General features: G+C 44.4%; 1 protein-coding gene across 1 annotated transcript; it reads left to right on the top strand.

Annotated features, from left to right (window-relative positions):
* Positions 1-2,941: 2,941 nt before the first annotated feature.
* Positions 2,942-18,910, top strand: LOC137436136 (cytochrome P450 7A1-like). The gene is made up of 4 exons (XM_068129856.2): positions 2,942-2,975; positions 3,232-3,673; positions 14,626-14,747; positions 18,744-18,910. Exons 1-4 carry the CDS (start codon positions 2,942-2,944, stop codon positions 18,908-18,910), a joined length of 765 nt encoding a protein of 254 aa, XP_067985957.2.
* Positions 18,911-19,363: the final 453 nt, after the last annotated feature.

Below are 19,363 nucleotides of genomic sequence, written 5' to 3'. Positions count from 1 at the left end.
CCAATGTTGATCTTTTGGCCGATGTTGACCTCAAAATTAGTTTGGGGTTGAATTTAGTGTCCACAAATGCAAATCTTCTTAAAATTTCAAGTTTAAGTTCAAGACCTCAAAAATAATTGGTGGTTGAATTCAGTGACCCTGTATGCAAATCCCCTTAAATTTAAAGTCAATCAGATAAAAATTGAGGATTTTAGAAATTTGGCCAATGTTGATCTTTTGGCCGATGTTGACCTCAAAATTAGTTTGGGGTTGAATTTAGTGTCCACAAATGCAAATCTTCTTAAAATTTCAAGTTAATCGGATGAAAATTGAGGATTTTAGAAATTCGGCATATGTTGACCTTTTAGCCTATGTTGACCTCAAAAAATACTTGGTGGTTGAATTCAGTGTCCAGATATGCAAATCCTTTAAAAATTTCAAGTCAATCGGATGAAAATTGAGGATTTTAGAAATCTGGCCTATGTTGACCTAAAAATAGTTGGGGTTGAATTCAGTGACCAGATATGCAAAATCCTCTTCAAATTTCAAGTCAATCGGATGAGAATTGAGGATTTTAGAAACTTGGCCTATGTTACATGATGAATGTTGCATGATGCGATGAGCATTTTAGAAATTTGACAATGTTGGTGACCTTTGGCCTATGTTGACCTATTTACCTTTTGACCCCCAAAACAATAGGCCTCTTGCTTATGACCAACTCTCCCATTTGGTGAAGTTTCGTGAAGATCCCTTGAAAATTGTGACCTTCAAAAAAAAATGTCTGTGACTGACATACGGGCAGACAGACAGACAAACAAACAAACAGAATAATGCACAAGACCAACCAATATACTTGAAAAATCTTCGATTTTCGCAAGTAATGAATAATAACACCCCCTTTACCTGTTACCGAAAATACAGTCGTGGCCAAAAATATTGGCACCCTTGCACTTTTTCAAATAACTCACAATTTTCTCGAAAAACAAGTTGAAATTGCCAAAATTATTTGGTCTAAACAAGTTTTGTTTTTACTGTTAATATTACAGAACCTTTGTTTTTGATTTAGAACCTATTATATCCCTTTAAATCAGAAAATAAAAAGAAATGGCATTGCCAAAATTATTGACACCCGAGACTTAATATTTGGTAGCACAGACTTTGGACAAAATAATTGCAGTCAAGCGCTTCCTATAGCCATGAATGAGCTTCCTACACCTGTCTACTGTCAGTTTGGCCCACTCTTCTTGTGCAAACTGCTCCAGTTCTCCCAGATTTGAAGGGTGCCTTCTCCCAACTGCTGTTTTCAGATCTCTCCACAGATGTTCAATGGGATTTCAATCTGGACTTATTGCTGGCCACTTCAGAACAGTAAGTCCAGCATTTTGTCTTGAACGATTCCTGGGTGCTTTTTGAAGTGTGTTTGTGGTCATTGTCTTGCTGCAAGACCCATGACCTTCGACAGAGACCCAGCTTTATGACACTGGGTTAAACATTGTGCTCCAAAATGCCTTGGTAATCTCCTGATTTCATGATGCCATGCACACATTCAAGGCACCCAGTGCCAGAGGCAGCACAGCAACCCAAAACATCACTGAACCTCCTCCATGTTTGACTGTAGGGCAGGTGTTCTTTTCTTTGAAGGCTTCATTTTGTTTTCTGTAAACATAGAGATGATGTGCTTTACCGAAAAGCTCTAATTTGGTCTCATCTGTCCACAGGACATTCTCCCAGAAGGATTTTGGCTTGTTCAGGTGTGTTTGGAAAACTCCAGTCGGGCTTTCTCAGCAGTGGGATCCTACAGGGTCTCCTACCATAGACCCCCCTTGCATTGAGATGGCGACGGATGGTGCGAGAGGAAACTGTCGTACCTTGTGTCTAAAGGTCAGCTTGAATCTGTTTGGCAGTTGATCGGGGTGCTTTCTCCATCATTCAAACAAATCTTCGCTGCAATCTTCGATCAAGTTTTCTCTTGCAGCCACATCCAGGGAGGTTGGCTTCAGTGCCATGGGCCTTAAACTTCCTGATAACATTGCATATGGTAGACACAGGTACATCAAGGTATCTGGAGATGGACATGTAGCCTTGAGATTGTCCATGCTTGGCTACAATCTTGTGTCTGACCTCTTCAGACAATTCTCTGGTTTTCTTTCTTTTCTCCATGCTCAATGCCATACACACAGTGACACAAAACAGCAGAATGACTCCTTTTCTCTATTCAAACTGGTTGAATGAGTGATTCTTATATTGCAGGCACCTGCATCTCACCACAGGTGAGTTCAATTCCCAAGTAAAGGAGAATCACCTGCTTGAAATCTAATTATTTCTAACTTCTAAAAGGTACCAATGATATTGTCCGGGGCAGTTTAGGATTTTTGTGTGGAATAAGCGAAGATTTAGTATTTTTTTCAGCTTTTTTTGTTTTCTCCACTGCAAACATAACAAATACACATGTGGATACCAAGAGATTTTTTTTATTTCAACAATTTTCTGGAAGAAATGGTGCATTATTTGAAAAAAGTGCAAGGGTGCCAATATATTTGGCCAGGACTGTATGTGCCCACGAAACACCAAACGATCGGGGTGCTTTGGTGGTGAGTCTGTGGCTGCTTCGCTGCACCATCTTCTGGGGGCGCGGCTGTGCCGCTGATGCAGTGCCCCATTACTTTTCAGCTGGTACTCATTTGCCAACCTCCGAAGATGACAGAATGAGTCGACCCACCTAGTGTTAATTCAACAGCGAGACAGGAGCTCAAACTCAGACACCTTAGGCGTTAAGTCAACACCAGAATCGTGGTGCCTTAAATAGGTATGATCGAGGTACATGAAACTGGGCGTTCCATCTGCCGGAATTAGCCAAATTACAAATGTCTGCCCTAAGTACTGCCGGGAGGCAATGGCAAACCACCCAGTATAACCATTGCAAAGAAACTGCTTCAGCAGAACCGACGCTCTGCAACAGAGTATGGTACATCAGGATCAGGAGTCGAGTCCATCAGGTGACTCTTGTCCAATCAGGGAAGCCATTTCTCTCGTGGCCCAGCATGTGATAACAGAATGTGCTGGAAACATCTAGTTTAGTTAGTATAGGTTAAGGAACAGAATGAACAAGAGAGGTGTGAGTGCTTGTGTAGTGTGTCGACCTACGATGCGCCCCAGCCCCTAACATGATATACAACATGGAAAATGCTAATTATATGCCAAATTCCGTGTATTTTTTTTAACACTGTGGTGTCTTGTGCACGTTTCTTTTAGAAATGGAGGAATTAAGGCAAAGATGCAGCCATGATGGTTGGCACGAGGAGGGTCTCCACTCCTTCTGCTCCAGGATCATGCTCCACACTGGATTTGTGACTCTGTTTGGTCACAATAAATCTCTTTCCTCAACAACCATGAAAAATGCCCGAGATGACTTTCAGACATTTGATGACGCATTCTCAAAGGTCATGGCAGGGATTCCACTGTGGTTATTACGCGGCGCGTTCAAGGCCCGAGTCGCACTGGAACAGCGTTTTCTGCCCGAGAATGTGGCAACGTTGTCAGAGCCGTCGGCTCTCATTGCGGAACGGATCGCCATATTCAACCGATGCAACACCCTCAGTGAGGTCCAGAAGGCCCGCGCACACTTGTCTGTCCTATGGGCAGCCCATGCCAACACTTTGCCCTTGGCCTTCTGGGTCCTCTTCTACCTATTACGGTATGGACCTACCTTGTTCAAAATAAACGAGTGTTCTGCTAATTGAAGTTATGAGATGTAAAGGGATGCAAGTTCAAGACCATCTACCTATTACGTATGAACATGAGGTGAGGTGTTGTGATTTGAATATAAAAAATAGTGGAGTGGTGGGCGGGAAGGGGAGGGGAGGGGGGGAAGGGGGGAAGGGCAGGGGAGGAGGTAGTAGAGTCCCTTTATATACAGAGTTGCGACATCGAGGGTCCGGAAAAATCTAGTCATGTGATTGCGTGGAGCCATTTTGAGTCCATCGCGGACAGGATCAGGATCGGACGCATATCGGTCAGCGTTTTAACGTTCCCGCTGTACGCAGCGTTCTCATTCGTGTTTTACATCGATTTTACGACAAAATGACAGGTTGTAGCGCCTGTGGGTGCACAAATAGAACGGAGAAGGGATTCAAGATGTATAGATTTCCATCAGATGCTAAAAGACGGAAAATCTGGGAGAACAGAGTCAGTCGTGTTGGATGGAAAGTAACTTCTTCGTCAGTTCTCTGCCAGGTCAGTGTGATGGTGGTAATGGTCCCATATGCGTACACACACATACACACACACACACACACATAAAGTGCTCGCTCGCTGCTCCATCGAGCTCCTCCTCCTCCTTCCACCCTCCTCCTCTTCCTCTCCCTCCCCCTGCCGCCCTTTCCCCCTCCCCCTATCCCCCCTTCGCTCCTCCCTTCCCCCCCCTTTAACCCCTGACCTCCCTTTTACCTCTTCCCCTCCTTCCCCCCCTTTCCTCCTCTCCCCCATCCCCCCTCCCCTCCCCTCTCCCCCACCTCCAGAAGGTAAAAGCCAGTCCCGACCATTCTACAGTCAGAATTTAGATAGGCTGCCTTCTATGCTTCTATGGGGTGGTCGACCTGTTTAGTATCCTGAGATCTGGCAGTCTACACCCACACCAATAGATTTTAAATCTGTGATATAACCTCTTCCGAGTTAGATCCTCCCTCTATATTCTCACTCTTTTCTCAACTCGCTCTCTGAGCAGCTCTTTTCAGAGCTATTCTGAAAGAATAACCCAACAGTCCTTTTCAGGACTACGCACATGGTATACCGTGAAAACGCATCGTATATAAGTTAGACCCTATTTAGTATTTTGTTGAAGTTGAACTGCTTTTTTTCCAAAAACAACACATGCCATGGATGGTCTGTGTCGAGGATTAGACTAACTGTTGTAGGAACATGAAATCTTTCATGAGAACACTGGAATTGGAAGAATTGTGTGACCGTGTGTGTGTGTAGATTTTTTTTTTAATTTTCAAGTTAGTAGATCTAGATCTACAGCTCTAGCAACAATGTTGGTTCGAAGTCATGCCTCCTGGTATTTTCCCCCTAACTTCCCCCCCTAACTTCTCAGTTAGTACTCCAACAAGTGAATGACATGCTTTGTTTTTAACAAAATTATGTAATTTGCTATAAAAGTGGAAGGTTACAGGTTCACGGTTTGAGTATTAATCGTAAATGAGTTCAAAGCCTTTCACAATGGTCTCTGAGACCTTCGTAAAACAAATAATAAAATAAGTTTTATTTTTTGTACTTTCAAATGGAAGATAGGATTATTGTCATTCTAAATTTTCAATGGTGCTTCAAAAAGAATTTGCTAGAAACCAATTCATGCCAGTGATACAGTTGTATGCCACAACTGAGAAAGGGGGGGTGGGGGGGCATGCATTGAATGTATGTATTTGTCTCTGTTGATTTGAATGTGAGGACATTAACTTGTGTTTGTGTGTGTGACTTTCAATTTATAATTTGTATGTGTGTGCATTAGCACATGCGTGTATGTGTGTGATTGTAAATATGTAATTTGTATATGTATTAGAGAGTGTGTGTGTGAGTGAGTGAGTGAGTGAGTGAGTGAGAGAGAGAGAGAGAGAGAGAGAGAGAGAGAGAGAGAGAGAGAGAGAGAGAGAGAGAGAGAGAGAGAGAGAGAGAGAGACTTTTGTGCCCTTTTATTATAAAAATACAAGCAATTCCACAAAGCGGTTGTAAGCAAAGCAACCAGTTTAAAGAAACATTTCGTAAGGATCATGAATTCACCAAAAGGAGCAAAGGATATTTAAAGGAAACCAGCAAGTATAAAAATTTTACAAACCAAAGGTGAAGACACAAACAAAACCACAAACAATTTCAAAGGAAATGCTCATGCAAGAGCTATGACCACATCCATAGCAAAATTAAGCGTTTAATTAAATTAAGCGAAACATTGAGAGAGGGAGAGAGAGGGAGAAAGGGAGAGAGAGAGAGAGAGAGGGAGAGAGAGAGAGGGAGAGAGAGAGAGAGAGAGAGAGAGAGAGAGACAGAGAGATTTCATTCCTTTTTTTGAAGGAAAAAACCTTTTCCACCAATGCAGACAGGTAAAACAAAAATTTTTTTTTACAGGTCATGAGAGCATTTCTACAAATACAGACAGTGAGAAAAAGAAAACCATGGTTACAAATCAAAACAGACAGCAAATAAAGTTGATATATACAGTCATAAAAAGGTACCATTTCGAAGCATTTCACATTACACCAAATAAGAGAGCAATGCTATATTACAAGTTTAATGTAAGGACTCCGTCAGTTAAACTGCACAAGGAACGCCGAACACACCATCGTTTCTGGAAGTCCCCACAGTTATCAAAAGACAATTCCAGGTTCAGCCGAGACGACACCAATGACCTAAGAAAGACTACAGCGTCATCCACTGGAACAACACTGTTCCGGATTTTCCTTTTCCTGGACACATATATAGCAAGTTTTGCCTCAGAAATTAAAAAGTTGGCTAAAAAACATTCGTGCCTACATCTGGGTTTAATACTAAAACCAAATATAAAAACACAGTGTGTAAAAACCAACCCCAACCCTTGAATGACATGCGATAAAACAGTAAAAAGTGGTGTCAATCTTGGGCATCCAACAAAGGCATGAAAAAGAGTTTCCTGGGCATCACAAAAAGGGCACTTTTCAAGGACATGTGGACACATTCGGTGTATCAAAACGTTTGAGGGTAAAATGTGATGTGCCAATCGCCACTGCAAGTCTCCGGAGCGTTTGGCAATGGGTACCTTGTACATAACAAGCCAGTTTATCGAAGTAGAATGAGTAGTCTGGAGCATTCTCCTCCAGTGCGCTTGTGGTTCTGCAGGTCTATCAGAAACAAGGGTTTTGACACACATGCCATAAACAGAGGATTTTTCCATCAACTTAAAGGAGGTGAAACCTTGAAAAAGAAGCAAAAGCTCTGGAAAGGGGTGTTGGGATGAGAGAGGGCCAGCTTCCACCTGTGGAGCCCATTTTAGCTTGGTTTGCTTGAAAAAGCGCAGAATCACAGAGAATATCCTCCCAATGACCCGAATGGACCTAACTCCAGTGGCAACAGCGACGTCAGCAGCTGGTTTCCACTTGTAAGGAGGAGGGGTTCTAAAATCTTTAACCTTGGTGCATCCAGCATCAATAAACTTTTGCATAAAAGTACGATCACTGCAGACCCCTTCAAAAATGGGGTTTAAAAAAATTGGCTCGTTTAAGAACATTTCAAGAGAATAATTACTGTTATCACGGCGAACGGTAACCGCCTGCCATGCCTCCAGCACACTCCTGTAGAACAGGGGGACTGATGCCATATCGACTTTCTTGCTGCCAAATAAGGAACAGCTCCTGATCGTAGCCGAGTCTCCCTGCCTGCCGAAGCAGGCAGTGAGCCAATGCCTTCCACGGGACGTCTGTGTACAGCAGTCGACGAAGCGACAGGAGGCGAAAAGCCATAACTTTACTGGTAATGGCAATCAGACCCTGTCCTCCTTCAGCAACGGGTAGGTTTAACACACCAGGTTTGAGCCAGTGCTTCCCCCCCCCAAAAGAAGTCAATAAAAATAGATTGCAGTTTTTTAAGAATAAAATCCGGGGGCTGCAGTGCCATAAAAACGTGCCAAAGCATCGATGCTGCAAGGTTATTTATAATGAGGGTTCGGCCCCGATAGGAGAGTTGGCAGAGTAAGCCCTTCCATTTTAGCAGCCGCCTCTCAGTTTTAATTATGAGAGATTCCCAGTTTCTCAAAATGAAGTTTTCGGTACCAAGAAAGACACCAAGGTAAAGAACGCCATCCCATGCCCATTCGAGTTGCTCCGGCAGAGTCGGAGGAGTGGCGCCATTTTGCGGACCAAGGTAGAGAGCTCTGCTCTTTTTCCAATTCACTTTTGCCGAACTTGCCAAACTGAATTCATGGACGCATTGGACCAAGGCCAAGACGTCCTCATCCGAGTGAACGATTGCACAAAGATCGTCTGCATAAGCAATCACCTTGAACGGGTTCGCAGTTGGTTGAGGAACGAAACCGGGAAGACGTGCGCGCAAACGAACGAGCAAAGGCTCAATCGCGAGGGAGTACAGGAGGCCGGAAAGAGGGCAACCTTGACGAATGCCTCTACTAGCCGGGAAAGGCTGACATAAAATGTTGTTAACTTTTGCTAAACTAAAAATGTTATTATACAGTAGCTGTACGTGAGAGATAAAAAATTCACCAAAACCAAACCCCCGTAAAACAGAGAAAAGATAAAAGTGATCGATGGCATCGAAGGCCTTTTCTTGATCGAGGAACACCAGACCAACATTTCTTTGTTCGAGAGAGCAGATATCAATCATGTCACGTACAATAAAGATACTGTCGTGAATTGACCTTTTAGGGACACAGTAAGATTGATCTGGGTGTATGATCTCCCCAATCACGACTCTGAGCCGGTTGGTGAGAGCCTTGGAAAAGATTTTATAATCCACGCATAGCAAGGATATCGGACGCCAATTTTCCACCCGATGCAGATCTCCCTTCTTGGGTATTAGGGCAAGCACCGCTCTACGGCAGCTGAGTGGCAGTTGGTTGAGTCGTAAACTGTCAGAAAATATTTCCAATAGTTCCGTCCCAAAGAGATCCCAGAAAGCTTTGTAAAACTCTACGGGGAGTCCATCCAAGCCAGAGGCTTTTCCATTCGGCAAGGCTTGTAGTGCAACAAACAGTTCCTCCATAGTTATCTTTCTGTCCAGCTCTTGACGTGCAGTAGCTGACAAGGTGGGCAAGGACGCGGTTAAAGAATGCACCATTTCGTCATCAATGTCTTTCCTACAATACAGATCAGAGAAGTAATCTTTAACCAGGGTTCTAATGCCCTTGTGATCCTTTATCATATTGCCCTGCACAGTCCGTAACAAGGTGAGCTGCTCGCTACCCTTTGAAGTGTGTTCAAGTCGAAAGAAGAAACTAGAAGGCACGTCCAGATGACGCAAATTCTCCACACGGAGACGAACCATGGCACCTCTAGCTTGTTTTACACATAGCCTGTTGAGAATAGCTTTCTTTTTGGCCAATGAAAGATTCGTTTCCATTGTGTTGGAAGGTGACAGATGGCTTTGCAAAGCTAAAATTTCTTTTTCAATAACACTTTTAAAGAGAGACTCATCTTTTGTACAAAAGAATCTATACTGCTGACAAAAGGTTTTAATTTGCACCTTGGCATTATCCCACCATTGATTGAGGGAAGAAAAAGAAGGTTTTCGCAAAAGCAGTGTACCCCAGAAAACCCGGAAGGCTTTAAGGAAAGCTTGATCCTCTAAAAGGTCCACATTAAAAATCCAATGTGCAGCTCCATAGTTCCGTATCGGAGAGAGAAGAGAAAAGGTGACCATGTGATGATCGGAGAAACCGATTGGTAAAATTTGCACATTGCCCATCATGTTAAGAAAGTTACTATTTATGTAAACACGATCTAGCCGAGCGAAGGAAAGCCGACCGTCAAGACAGCGACACCATGTATACTGGCGTATGAGGGGGTTGTGAAGTCTCCACGCATCAACGAAAGAGAAATTAGATAAAACCCTTGCCAGTGGGATGGTACTAGCTAGATGAGGTTCTTTACCGTTCCGGTCCATGGCAGAGTCTAGAGTACAATTAAAATCCCCACTCAAGCAAACAAGATTATTAAAATCTGCATGAGTGAGTGATGTTTCTAACTGTGTGAAGAAGGTGACCCTGTCAGTGCTGTCACTGGGTGAGTAGACATTAAAAAGTGTGTGCCTGTAACCATTGAAGGTGAAAGACACAGAAATTAGATACCCCTTAATTATGTCTTCAAAAACAATGTCAGTTTGGAGGAAAAAAGAAGATGAGAAGAATATAGCTACCCCGGCTCTAGGGCAAGCCAAGCTACTGAAAAACCATTGGCCGTTCATCAACCTTCGCCATTGGCTTTCGCACGAAGGACTGCATCTCGTCTCCTGTAAAAGCATGACATCAATATGCTTTTCCTCAGTGAGTAATTTCACCTGGGTCTTGCGCAATGGGGACCGCCCCCCATTGATATTCAAGGTAGCTACAGAAAAGGTCATGTGAAGAAGAAGGGGAAGGGGTTATATAGCGGAAGGTTGGTCTACTTGTAGCTCTTCCTTCGCTTTGACGATGTACTTCTTGAGGCGGAATACTTCTCGTTCCCCAACTCCGAACTGGCTGGACTTCAGGACGAGATATTTCGCGGATGTTATGAAGATTTTTAGGTCTGGAAAGAAATCTTTCACCTTTACTCGCCTCTTCCGAAAAGTGTCTTTCAGGAATTTTAGAATTTCTGCAGGTGTGATGCCCGGGTCACCCTCCGGCCCATGAGACAACAACACTTCGTTCCAAGCCTCGATGCTGATGCCAGACGTGAGGGATGAGGCTCCATCGGAGTCATAGTCCAATTGATCAGCGTGAGTCTCACCCTCTAACGATAAAGCAGGTGCCGGTGCAGCAGATGCTGTGTGTGCCATCCCCTGAATGTCTGCAGGTTTTGGACACGTCTGCAAATCAGACAATGATGCAACAGGTGTTGCGAGATTCACCTCTTCATGACCCGCTATGGTCATGCCACGCTCCGGAATTATATGAGGCGTTTCAACGACAGAACTTGTATATGTCTTGAGGGCACAGCCTGGGACATCCTGAGGCACAACCTCCTCAGGTGCGTCATGCCCAGCTGATACAGAAACTGCGCATTCCATGTCTGCGCAGCCCTGGACATTCTGAGGCACGACCTCCTCAGGTGCCTCACGCCCCGCACAGACAGAGACTGTACATTCTATGTCAGCACAGCCCGGGGCATTCTGAGGCACGACCTCTTCAGGTGCCTCATGCCCCGCACAGACAGAAACTGTGCATTCCATGTCCGCACAGCCCAGGCCATTCTGAGGCACGACCTCCTCAGGTTCCTCACGCCCCGCAGAGGCGGAGGCTAAAATGGGCTCTGTAGGTCCATTATTGTCATCACAAGCAGCTCTTTCACTCTGATTCATTAATTCTTTATCATCATCAGGAGTTAAAGATGCAAATCTATTGTGTAAGGCTATGCCGGTAACACAAGGAGCCACCTCAGTGAGGGGTCCATTGTCGCTTCCAGTCAACACAATCTTTTTTGAATCCCTCGTTGCTGCTTCGTCATTAACGTTCGGCCGTTTGTGCTTCTTCCGAGCAGTAACAACAGTGAAACCTTCATCATTCACGGAGGAATCCCTCACTGCTGCTGTCGATGTCGACGGCTGATTGTCCACAGCATTACCAGGTGCCGCCTGTTTAGGCGTGCCCACGGGGACAGTTACCTTCGTGCAGGTATCTCTCGCTGCTGCCGCCGATGTGGACGGCTGATCGTCCACAGCATTACCAGGTGCCGCCTGTTTAGGCGTGCCCACGGGGACAGTTACCTTCGTGCAGGCACCTTTAACATGTCCGTGTTGCCCGCAAATGAAACAGGTCGTCGTTTCGGTCGACACATATATTTGATAGTTATGACCATTGAGCGACAGCGTCATGGTCGCATTAAGCGTCTGAGCGTTGTCTTTGAGGATAATATAACAATGACGCCGGAAGGTCATGATGTGTCGGAGCGAGGCGTCTGCTCGAAGTCGCAGGGGGATCATCGATATCCGGGACACGACGGTGCCGAAACGATTAAGCGAAGAGACAATGTGCTCGCTCTTTATAAACGGCGGTAAGTTCGACAAAATGATTCGGACCGCCGGTGTGTCCATCGGACTAACACTTAAATAAATGCCCTGGGATAAGGACAAACCGTGTTCCACCACCTCATTAACGAGGTGTTCCTTTGATACAAAAACCACAATTCTGTGGTTCATCCTGGAGGCAGCGAGGACATTATCCAGGCCGACAATGTTACCAATACTGGTTACCACGTCCTCGACGCTCACTCCGTCAGGCGGGCAAGCAATAAGCCCGTGTTTGCGAGTCAATGACTCATACCTGCTATTGTGCAAACGAACGTTCGCCATAGCTAAAAAATAAATGAAACTAAAGAAACGGTTTCGAAATAAAATAAAAGAGAACCTGTCGCGAGCAAAACCTGCAGGCGAAGGTAAAATGAAAAGAAATAGAATAAGGGAGCCGATAAACGACGATGATGAAGAACACGGCAAACAGAGCACAGGCCCGAAGAACACAAGGTTCTTTAGGACTCGCACCAAACTCACCGTGCGCGCTCTCTTTCTCTCTCTTGTCTCAACAAAGAAGGAAAACACGGGGAAAACTTCACAAGCACGTACAAGGACACAGAGGGAGTGAAATGGGGGATGGGAAAGGCAAACAACACAACACAGTACTCACAGCTCCTCACACACAGCAGCCATGATTGTCACACCCACGCACGACTCACCAACGACCAGCAGGGGGCGCGAGAGAGAGAGAGAGAGAGAGAGAGAGAGAGAGAGAGAGAGAGAGAGAGAGAGAGAGAGAGAGAGAGAGAGAGAGAAAGAGAGAGAGAGAGAGAGAGAAAGAGAGAGAAAGAAAGAAAGAGAAAGAGAAAGAGGGGGCCGGGGGTAGGGGGGTAATCTATTTTTGGTGGGATTAATATATGATCGGCAACATGCAGCAAAGTTTAGATTAATAATTTAAATATGAAAATTAAACAAACACAAATATATACCCACACACGATAAACAAGGTCAAACAACTGCAGAAATACAAAGATAACTCTTAACATTGTATTGTACATGTACATGTATAAGCAGGGAGGTGAGAGTTCGAGTTCTCGCTCTCGCCTCCCTGAAATTAAAATGAGGCTGAAATAAGCAGCACGTGTACCTGTCTAGTTCATTCCTTCTTTGTCATGGTTCTAAATGTCTGTGACTGTTAAATCCCAACCAGCTCTGTGATTTTCTTCTTTATCATATGGCTCTTAGTTGTCATAAATCTTCTATTTTGTCATCTTCACATAATTTGTTCATTATCAACATGGAAAAGACCATTCCCATCTCTCATACATAGAGAACATAATGGAATACACGGTTCAATGCACTAGCGCCATACGGCGGCTCCGCACTGAATGGACTCAAAATGGCGTCAAATCGTTAGTTGTCGCTACTCTCTCGAAAAGGGACTCTAGGAGGGAGGGGAGGGGAAGGGGGGAGAGCGGGGGGGAGGGGGAGAGATGGGGGTAGGGGGGGAGGGAGAGGGGGTAGAGGGGAGGCAGGAGAGGAAGGGGGTTCATATATATGCTGGTGGGTGAATGTGGCGTTCATCACGTTTCTGAGTTAAGTGTGATGCCAATCTGGAAGAAGAAGAAGCCGTACTACCAACTTCGTACACTTCCAGAATTGTTTGATTTATTTGTATTCAAATGTCTGGTGATTGTTTTGTATTTATTTATGCGAATGTGTACTTGTATATAACTGTCATTAATTTAAAAAGGCTTGGGCACTATCGAACAATTTTTTTTTTTAACTCCAAAAAAACGATCTTTTTTTTTCAATTTTTTATTTTATTTTTATTTTTGCCTAAAACACTCCCAGACACTCACTGATGAACCTCTGAAAGTTTGTCGAAGATCCGTTCAGCCATCTCTGAGAAAAATGGAGACACAGACAGACAGACAGACATCTCTCTTATGTAGAAGATCACGGTATTTTAAACCAATCTCAATGGTTGCTAGGAGACAGGGCAGCAGGTAAATCATACTTACTTAATCATAAGACGTTAAAGAAGCAAACAAAAAAAAAAATCGATTTTAGTGGGCAACCCTCCTCAACCCCCCCCCCCCCCACCCCCCTCCCCAAACCCCAATAGACCCACTTAGACCTGATTTTCTTAATGCCATGAACACACTTTGGTATATCATGGGCGATGAAGGTTGTGATCAAGTTCCATCTAAATCCTATGGGTAGTTCTATTTTGGGGGATCAAACCACGATCCACTTTGATCCCTGGTAGACCCCCTTCAACCCAGATGTTTTTTTAATTCCGTGAACAAACTTGAGTTGCAATAGACCAAATATCATTTGTGCCAAGTTTGGTCACAATCTCATCAGTGGTTTCAGAGAAGTTGCAAGTGTTTACGGACTGATGGACGGACAACGCGCCATCCCCATAAGCTCCCCGGAACTATGTTCCAGGTGAGCTAAAAATGAAGAAAAAAAAGTGAGAGGGGGGAGGGTGGAGAAGAGAATTACTTTGGAAAACGAATTTGGGATGAGAAGAGAGATTATGGGAATATCTATTTATTACATATGCATGAGGAAATGTTGAAAGGGTTAAACCAATGCATACATGACATGTATGGGTGGGGGGTTTGGGGAGGGGGGAAAGATGGGGGGGCAGGGGGGTGTTGGTGGTAGAGTCATAAATTCCTCCCTACAGAGTACATAATACATGGTCCTTAGGGTTTATTTCACTATAAATGGTACAAGCTGGAAGCCCTACTCTTTTGAAAGTAATATTTTAGGATAATTAGCGACATCACCCTTTAAAAGATTTTGTTAACTCTCACATTGAATCGTTTGAACATCCTCTTGTACAACACTCAAATACTGTAGGAAGTTGTTAAAAAAAACATTTGAATAAACATTCTTTTAACAGGAGAACAGTGAGATATGAGATTTCCTCTTCCATAATTCCATTAGGAGTCCTGAGGCCCAGGAAGCTGTACGAGCTGAGGTGGAAGAACTTTGCGGAGGAGACCTGGACCTGTCTGAGACCCGAATTCCACTGGACCAGAAGCAGCTCAATGGCCTTGTGAACTTGAGTAAGCAAAGCGTGATAAATAATCAGGAATGACAAGCTGCACTGTGTTATCATTTGTTAGCTTATTGGTAACATGCTGATTGTTGACGTGCCATCTGGTTCTCGGTTACACCCCTGGAGGAATAAAATACCAAGTTGTTATTTCGCTTCAATACATTTTTGGAGTACTGCTGCATAGGACAGTACAACAGACCCTTTTTGGAAGGCGTAAGACGTCCACTATCCCATCTGCAATCATTTGAATGACACAAAGGTGCCTGCTAAGAGGTAATATGAGCAGAAGTCTGATTGGTCAAATTTGAATGCCTTCGGCAGGGCCCGTTCCCACCCAAACAATGGCTTCAGCTCCACTAGCAGGACCTTCCCACCAAGATGACAGAGTAAGAGGGCTGTCTCACCATACCAGTCTTATTTAATAGAAAGAATGATGGCAACACAGGAAATAACCAAAAGAGCACAGGTATACATCAGGAGTCGTAAATTCAGACGGGTAAGACTAAGACAGAATTTAACAAACTGTAAAGGTAATGCCTCACCCCCTTCCTTCCCCCTCCTAGCCCCCACGTGGCCATTGGCCTGCACACATAAAGGTTGAGGTCAAGTAAAAAGAGGAAAAATAAACTTGCTGAAGTTTGAGAAATAAATGGGAAGACAAAGGTATGGGTAGATAAGAGGTATGGGTAGACTGGTAGAGGAATGGGCCTCGCGCTCAATAACTATGGTATCTAGGTCTGGCACCCTGACGGCGAGAGTGTGCGAGCAGTCGCTACTACTTACTCCCGTTCTGTGCACCGTAGCCACAGAACTATCACTGTGGCACCGCTTGCATCATCGTGTTGGTTTCTTGTGTTCAACGGGACTGTCGTCTGTTCACTCTCGCTGAACTGTAATGTAGTAACTCTGCAGTCCCGTCCACCCGCAGCTCGCTCTGTGAGGAGATGGGAAAGAGGGTGCTTCACACCTCCTTGCATTGTATGTTCTCACACACTTCTCCTGACCCAGGTCAATTCCAGGGATTAGTCTTTGGCCCATGGAGCAGAAAGGGTGTTTGGTCAGGAAGAGTCGGGGGAATTGATAAAATACGGAAAATAATAGGGGGAATCAAAATGTGCAGCCTCTACACTAAAGTAATCCCTGAATTGTATTTGGCACCACATGTCTATATGTCTCTCTCTCTCTCTCTCTCTCTCTGCAAACCTTTAACCTCTAATCCAAACTCTCTCTCTTCCTCATATGGGGAGATTACCATTGCTACCAGGTAACTTGGCTGGGTGTTGGTACCTCTCTCACTAGCCATGGCACTTCAACAAAGGACTTCTGTGACTCCATGGGACTGACTCAATCAGTAAACTTCCCAACCCGGATGTCTCCCAGTGGTAAATCCTTCCTTCTGGACTTGGTGATGACTAATTTTCCTGCAAATGTCTCCTGCTCTACCTCCGCTCCAATTGGTTCATCTTATCATATGTTTGTGAAAGCCAACATCTCTCTGGCTATTCTCAGAGAGCTGCCTCAACGCTGGAAATTCTGTCATTTCATTCAAGCAGATTGGCAGGGACTTGAAGCAGCATCTCTCTTCAGGATTGGTCTCCCATATATGTTGCCCCTGATGTTAACTCAGCCTGGGAAGTCTTCCACAGAAACCTGCTCTCTTTCTCTCGTGCACAGATTCATCCCATCTCGTCTTCAATTATCCTTCCCTTCTACCTGCCCATGGTACACTGAAGGCTAATCTAAACGAAGGCAATCTCAGTGCATTCCAAAAAGTCTGCAACAAGTGTGCAGCCACTCTCAGGGGAGCCAGAAAACAACATTTTTCCAACCTCAAGAATCAACTTTCAAACTTGTATCGCTCCTCTAATACCTGGTGGTGCCATGTTAAGTCTGTCTGCGGAGTATGCTCACCCTCCATCCCTTCCGTCTCTTAAAATGGCAAGACAGCCGACTCCGCTCATGAGAAGGCTGAATGGCTCAATTCTGTGTTTGCTTAAAATCTTGTGTCCCAAAACCCTCACCCTCGGTACCCATCTTTCCCTGTTATACCCATCTGCTCCTCAACTCTGTATATTTTGAACCTGAGAAGGTGGAGAAGGTTCTTTCAACACTTGACTGATTCTGCGACTGGACCGGATGGCATCAGCTCACACATCCTAAACCTGCTCTGCTGCTCTTGCTCATCCTCTATCTTTGTCCTTTTCACCCTATCATTTGTGCTAGGTCATCTTCCATCTGTTTGGAAACCTGCTAATATTACTAAATTATATATAAAAAGGTGCAAAATCTGATCCCCTCAACTACAGACCGAGAAGCTTACTTCCAATCATCAGCGAGGTTATGGAATCCATCATCGCAGTTGAAATTAAATCCTTACTTTTCTGCAACAACCTCATCTAAGATCATGAATTTGGTTTCAGACAAGGTCACTCCACCTTGGGCAAGCTGCTCCTACTCATCCAACAATGGATGGAGGCCCTCAATGTCTCTGGACATATCTCGTGCTTTTGGTACAGTGCAGCATCCTGTCTTACTCTCCAAACTCTCTGCCTATGGCATCGAAGGCCAACTCCACACATGGCTTACTGACTTCCTCTACTCTCACAGCCAACATGCGGTGGGTAGTCAGGGTTAGTGAGAGATTTCTGGTCAGGGTTAGTGAGAGATTTCTGGTCAGGGTTAGTGAGAGATTTCTGGTCAGGGTTAGTGAGAGATTTCTGGTCAGGGTTAGTGAGAGATTTCTGGTCAGGGTTAGTGAGAGATTTCTGGTCAGGGTTAGTGAGAGATTTCTGGTCAGGGTTAGTGAGAGATTTCTAGTCAGGTTTACGAAGAGATTGCTAGTCGGGGTTAATGAGAGATTTCTCGACAGGTTTAGTGAGAGATTTCCAGTCAGGTATAGTGAAAGATTTCCGGTCAGGTTTAGTGAGAGATTTTTAGTCGGGGTTAATGAGAGATTTCTGGTAAGGTTTAGTGAAAGATTTTTAGTCGGGGTTAATGAGAGATTTCTGGTCAGGTTTAGTGAGAGATTTTTAGTCGGGGTTAATGAGAGATTTCTGGTCAGGTTTAGCGAGAGATTTCTGGTCAGGTTTAGCGAGAGATTTCTGGTCAGGTATAGTGAAAGATTTCTGGTCAGGTTTGTGAGAGATTTTTAGTCGGGGTTAATGAGAGATTTCTGGTCAGGTCTAGTGAAAGATTTTTAGTCGGGGTTAATGAGAGATTTCTGGTCAGGTTTAGTGAGAGATTTTTAGTCGGGGTTAATGAGAGATTTCTGGTCAGGTTTAGCGAGAGATTTCTGGTCAGGTATAGTGAAAGATTTCTGGTCAGGTTTGTGAGAGATTTTTAGTCGGGGTTAATGAGAGATTTCTGGTCAGGTCCAGTGAAAGATTTTTAGTCGGGGCTAATGAGAGATTTCTGGTCAGGTTTAGTGAGAGATTTTTAGTCGGGGTTAATGAGAGATTTCTGGTCAGGTTTAGCGAGAGATTTCTGGTCAGGTTTATTCAATGAGCTCAACATGTGTCATTTTTCTCATTGATGAGACTTGATTGACATAGAGTTCATGAAATCAGAAAAGAGCTCGCTTCGATTTCTAATTCTCCACAGAACAGGACAAGCGTTGGCTTTGCTCAACTGTCAGGTCCATCTCGAGTCCTTGACATGATGATGACCCAACATTGGTGAAACTGGTAGCTCGGTTACCTTGGGATACCTGTTGGCACATTATGTTTGTTTCTGATGATTTGCTGAACGATTTCTTTCTTGTTAAAACTTCCCCTGGGAGAATAGCTGAGAGGCTGCTCTGAGAGTGCAAAATGTAGGCCTCAGATTGTGATTTAATGACGTATTCCTGCACAAATGCTCAGATAAAAGAAGCAAATGACATGTTCATATGCCTTGATGACTGAAGACCAATCTGCGACTGACACCTTGCATAATCACAGAAGGTTCATAGGTTTTCTCTCACGTGAAACGATGATTACTTAATTTTCTGCTGATTGCATTGCAGGTAGTGCCGTGAAGGAAACTCTGAGACTCGTCAGTAGTGCTATGCACGTGAGAGTTGTGAAGCAGAATTTCAACCTGGACCTCGGCTCAGGACAGACCTATGATATCCGCCATGGCGACATGCTAGCGATGGCTCCAGAAATGACGTACATGGACCCCTACGCGTAATCTCTCACTAACCCCTACGCATAATCTCTCACTAACCCCTACGTGTAATCTCTCACTAACCCCAACGCATAATCTCTCACTAACCCCTATGTGTAATCTCTCACTAACCCCTACGCATAATCTCTCACTAACCCCTACGCGAAATCTCTCACTAACCTCGATGCGTAATCTCTCACTAACCTCTACGTGTAATCTCTCACTAACCCCTATGCGTAATCTTTCACTAACCCCTACGCATAATCTCTCACTAACCTCTACACGTAATCTCTCACTAACCCCTACGCATCATCTCTCACTAACCCCTATGTGTAATCTCTCACTAACCCCTACGCATAATCTCTCATTAACCCCTACGTGTAATCTCTCACTAACCCCTACGCATAATCTCTCACTAACCCCTACGTGTAATCTCTCACTAACCCCTACGTGTAATCTCTCACTAACCCCTACGTG

Source organism: Myxine glutinosa, chromosome 11 (assembly GCF_964187855.1).
Source record: "Myxine glutinosa chromosome 11, kmMyxGlut1.1, whole genome shotgun sequence".
Lineage (NCBI taxonomy): Eukaryota > Metazoa > Chordata > Myxini > Myxiniformes > Myxinidae > Myxine > Myxine glutinosa.
Note: the sequence above shows the minus strand (reverse complement) of the source record. Positions and strands in the feature narration are given on the sequence as shown.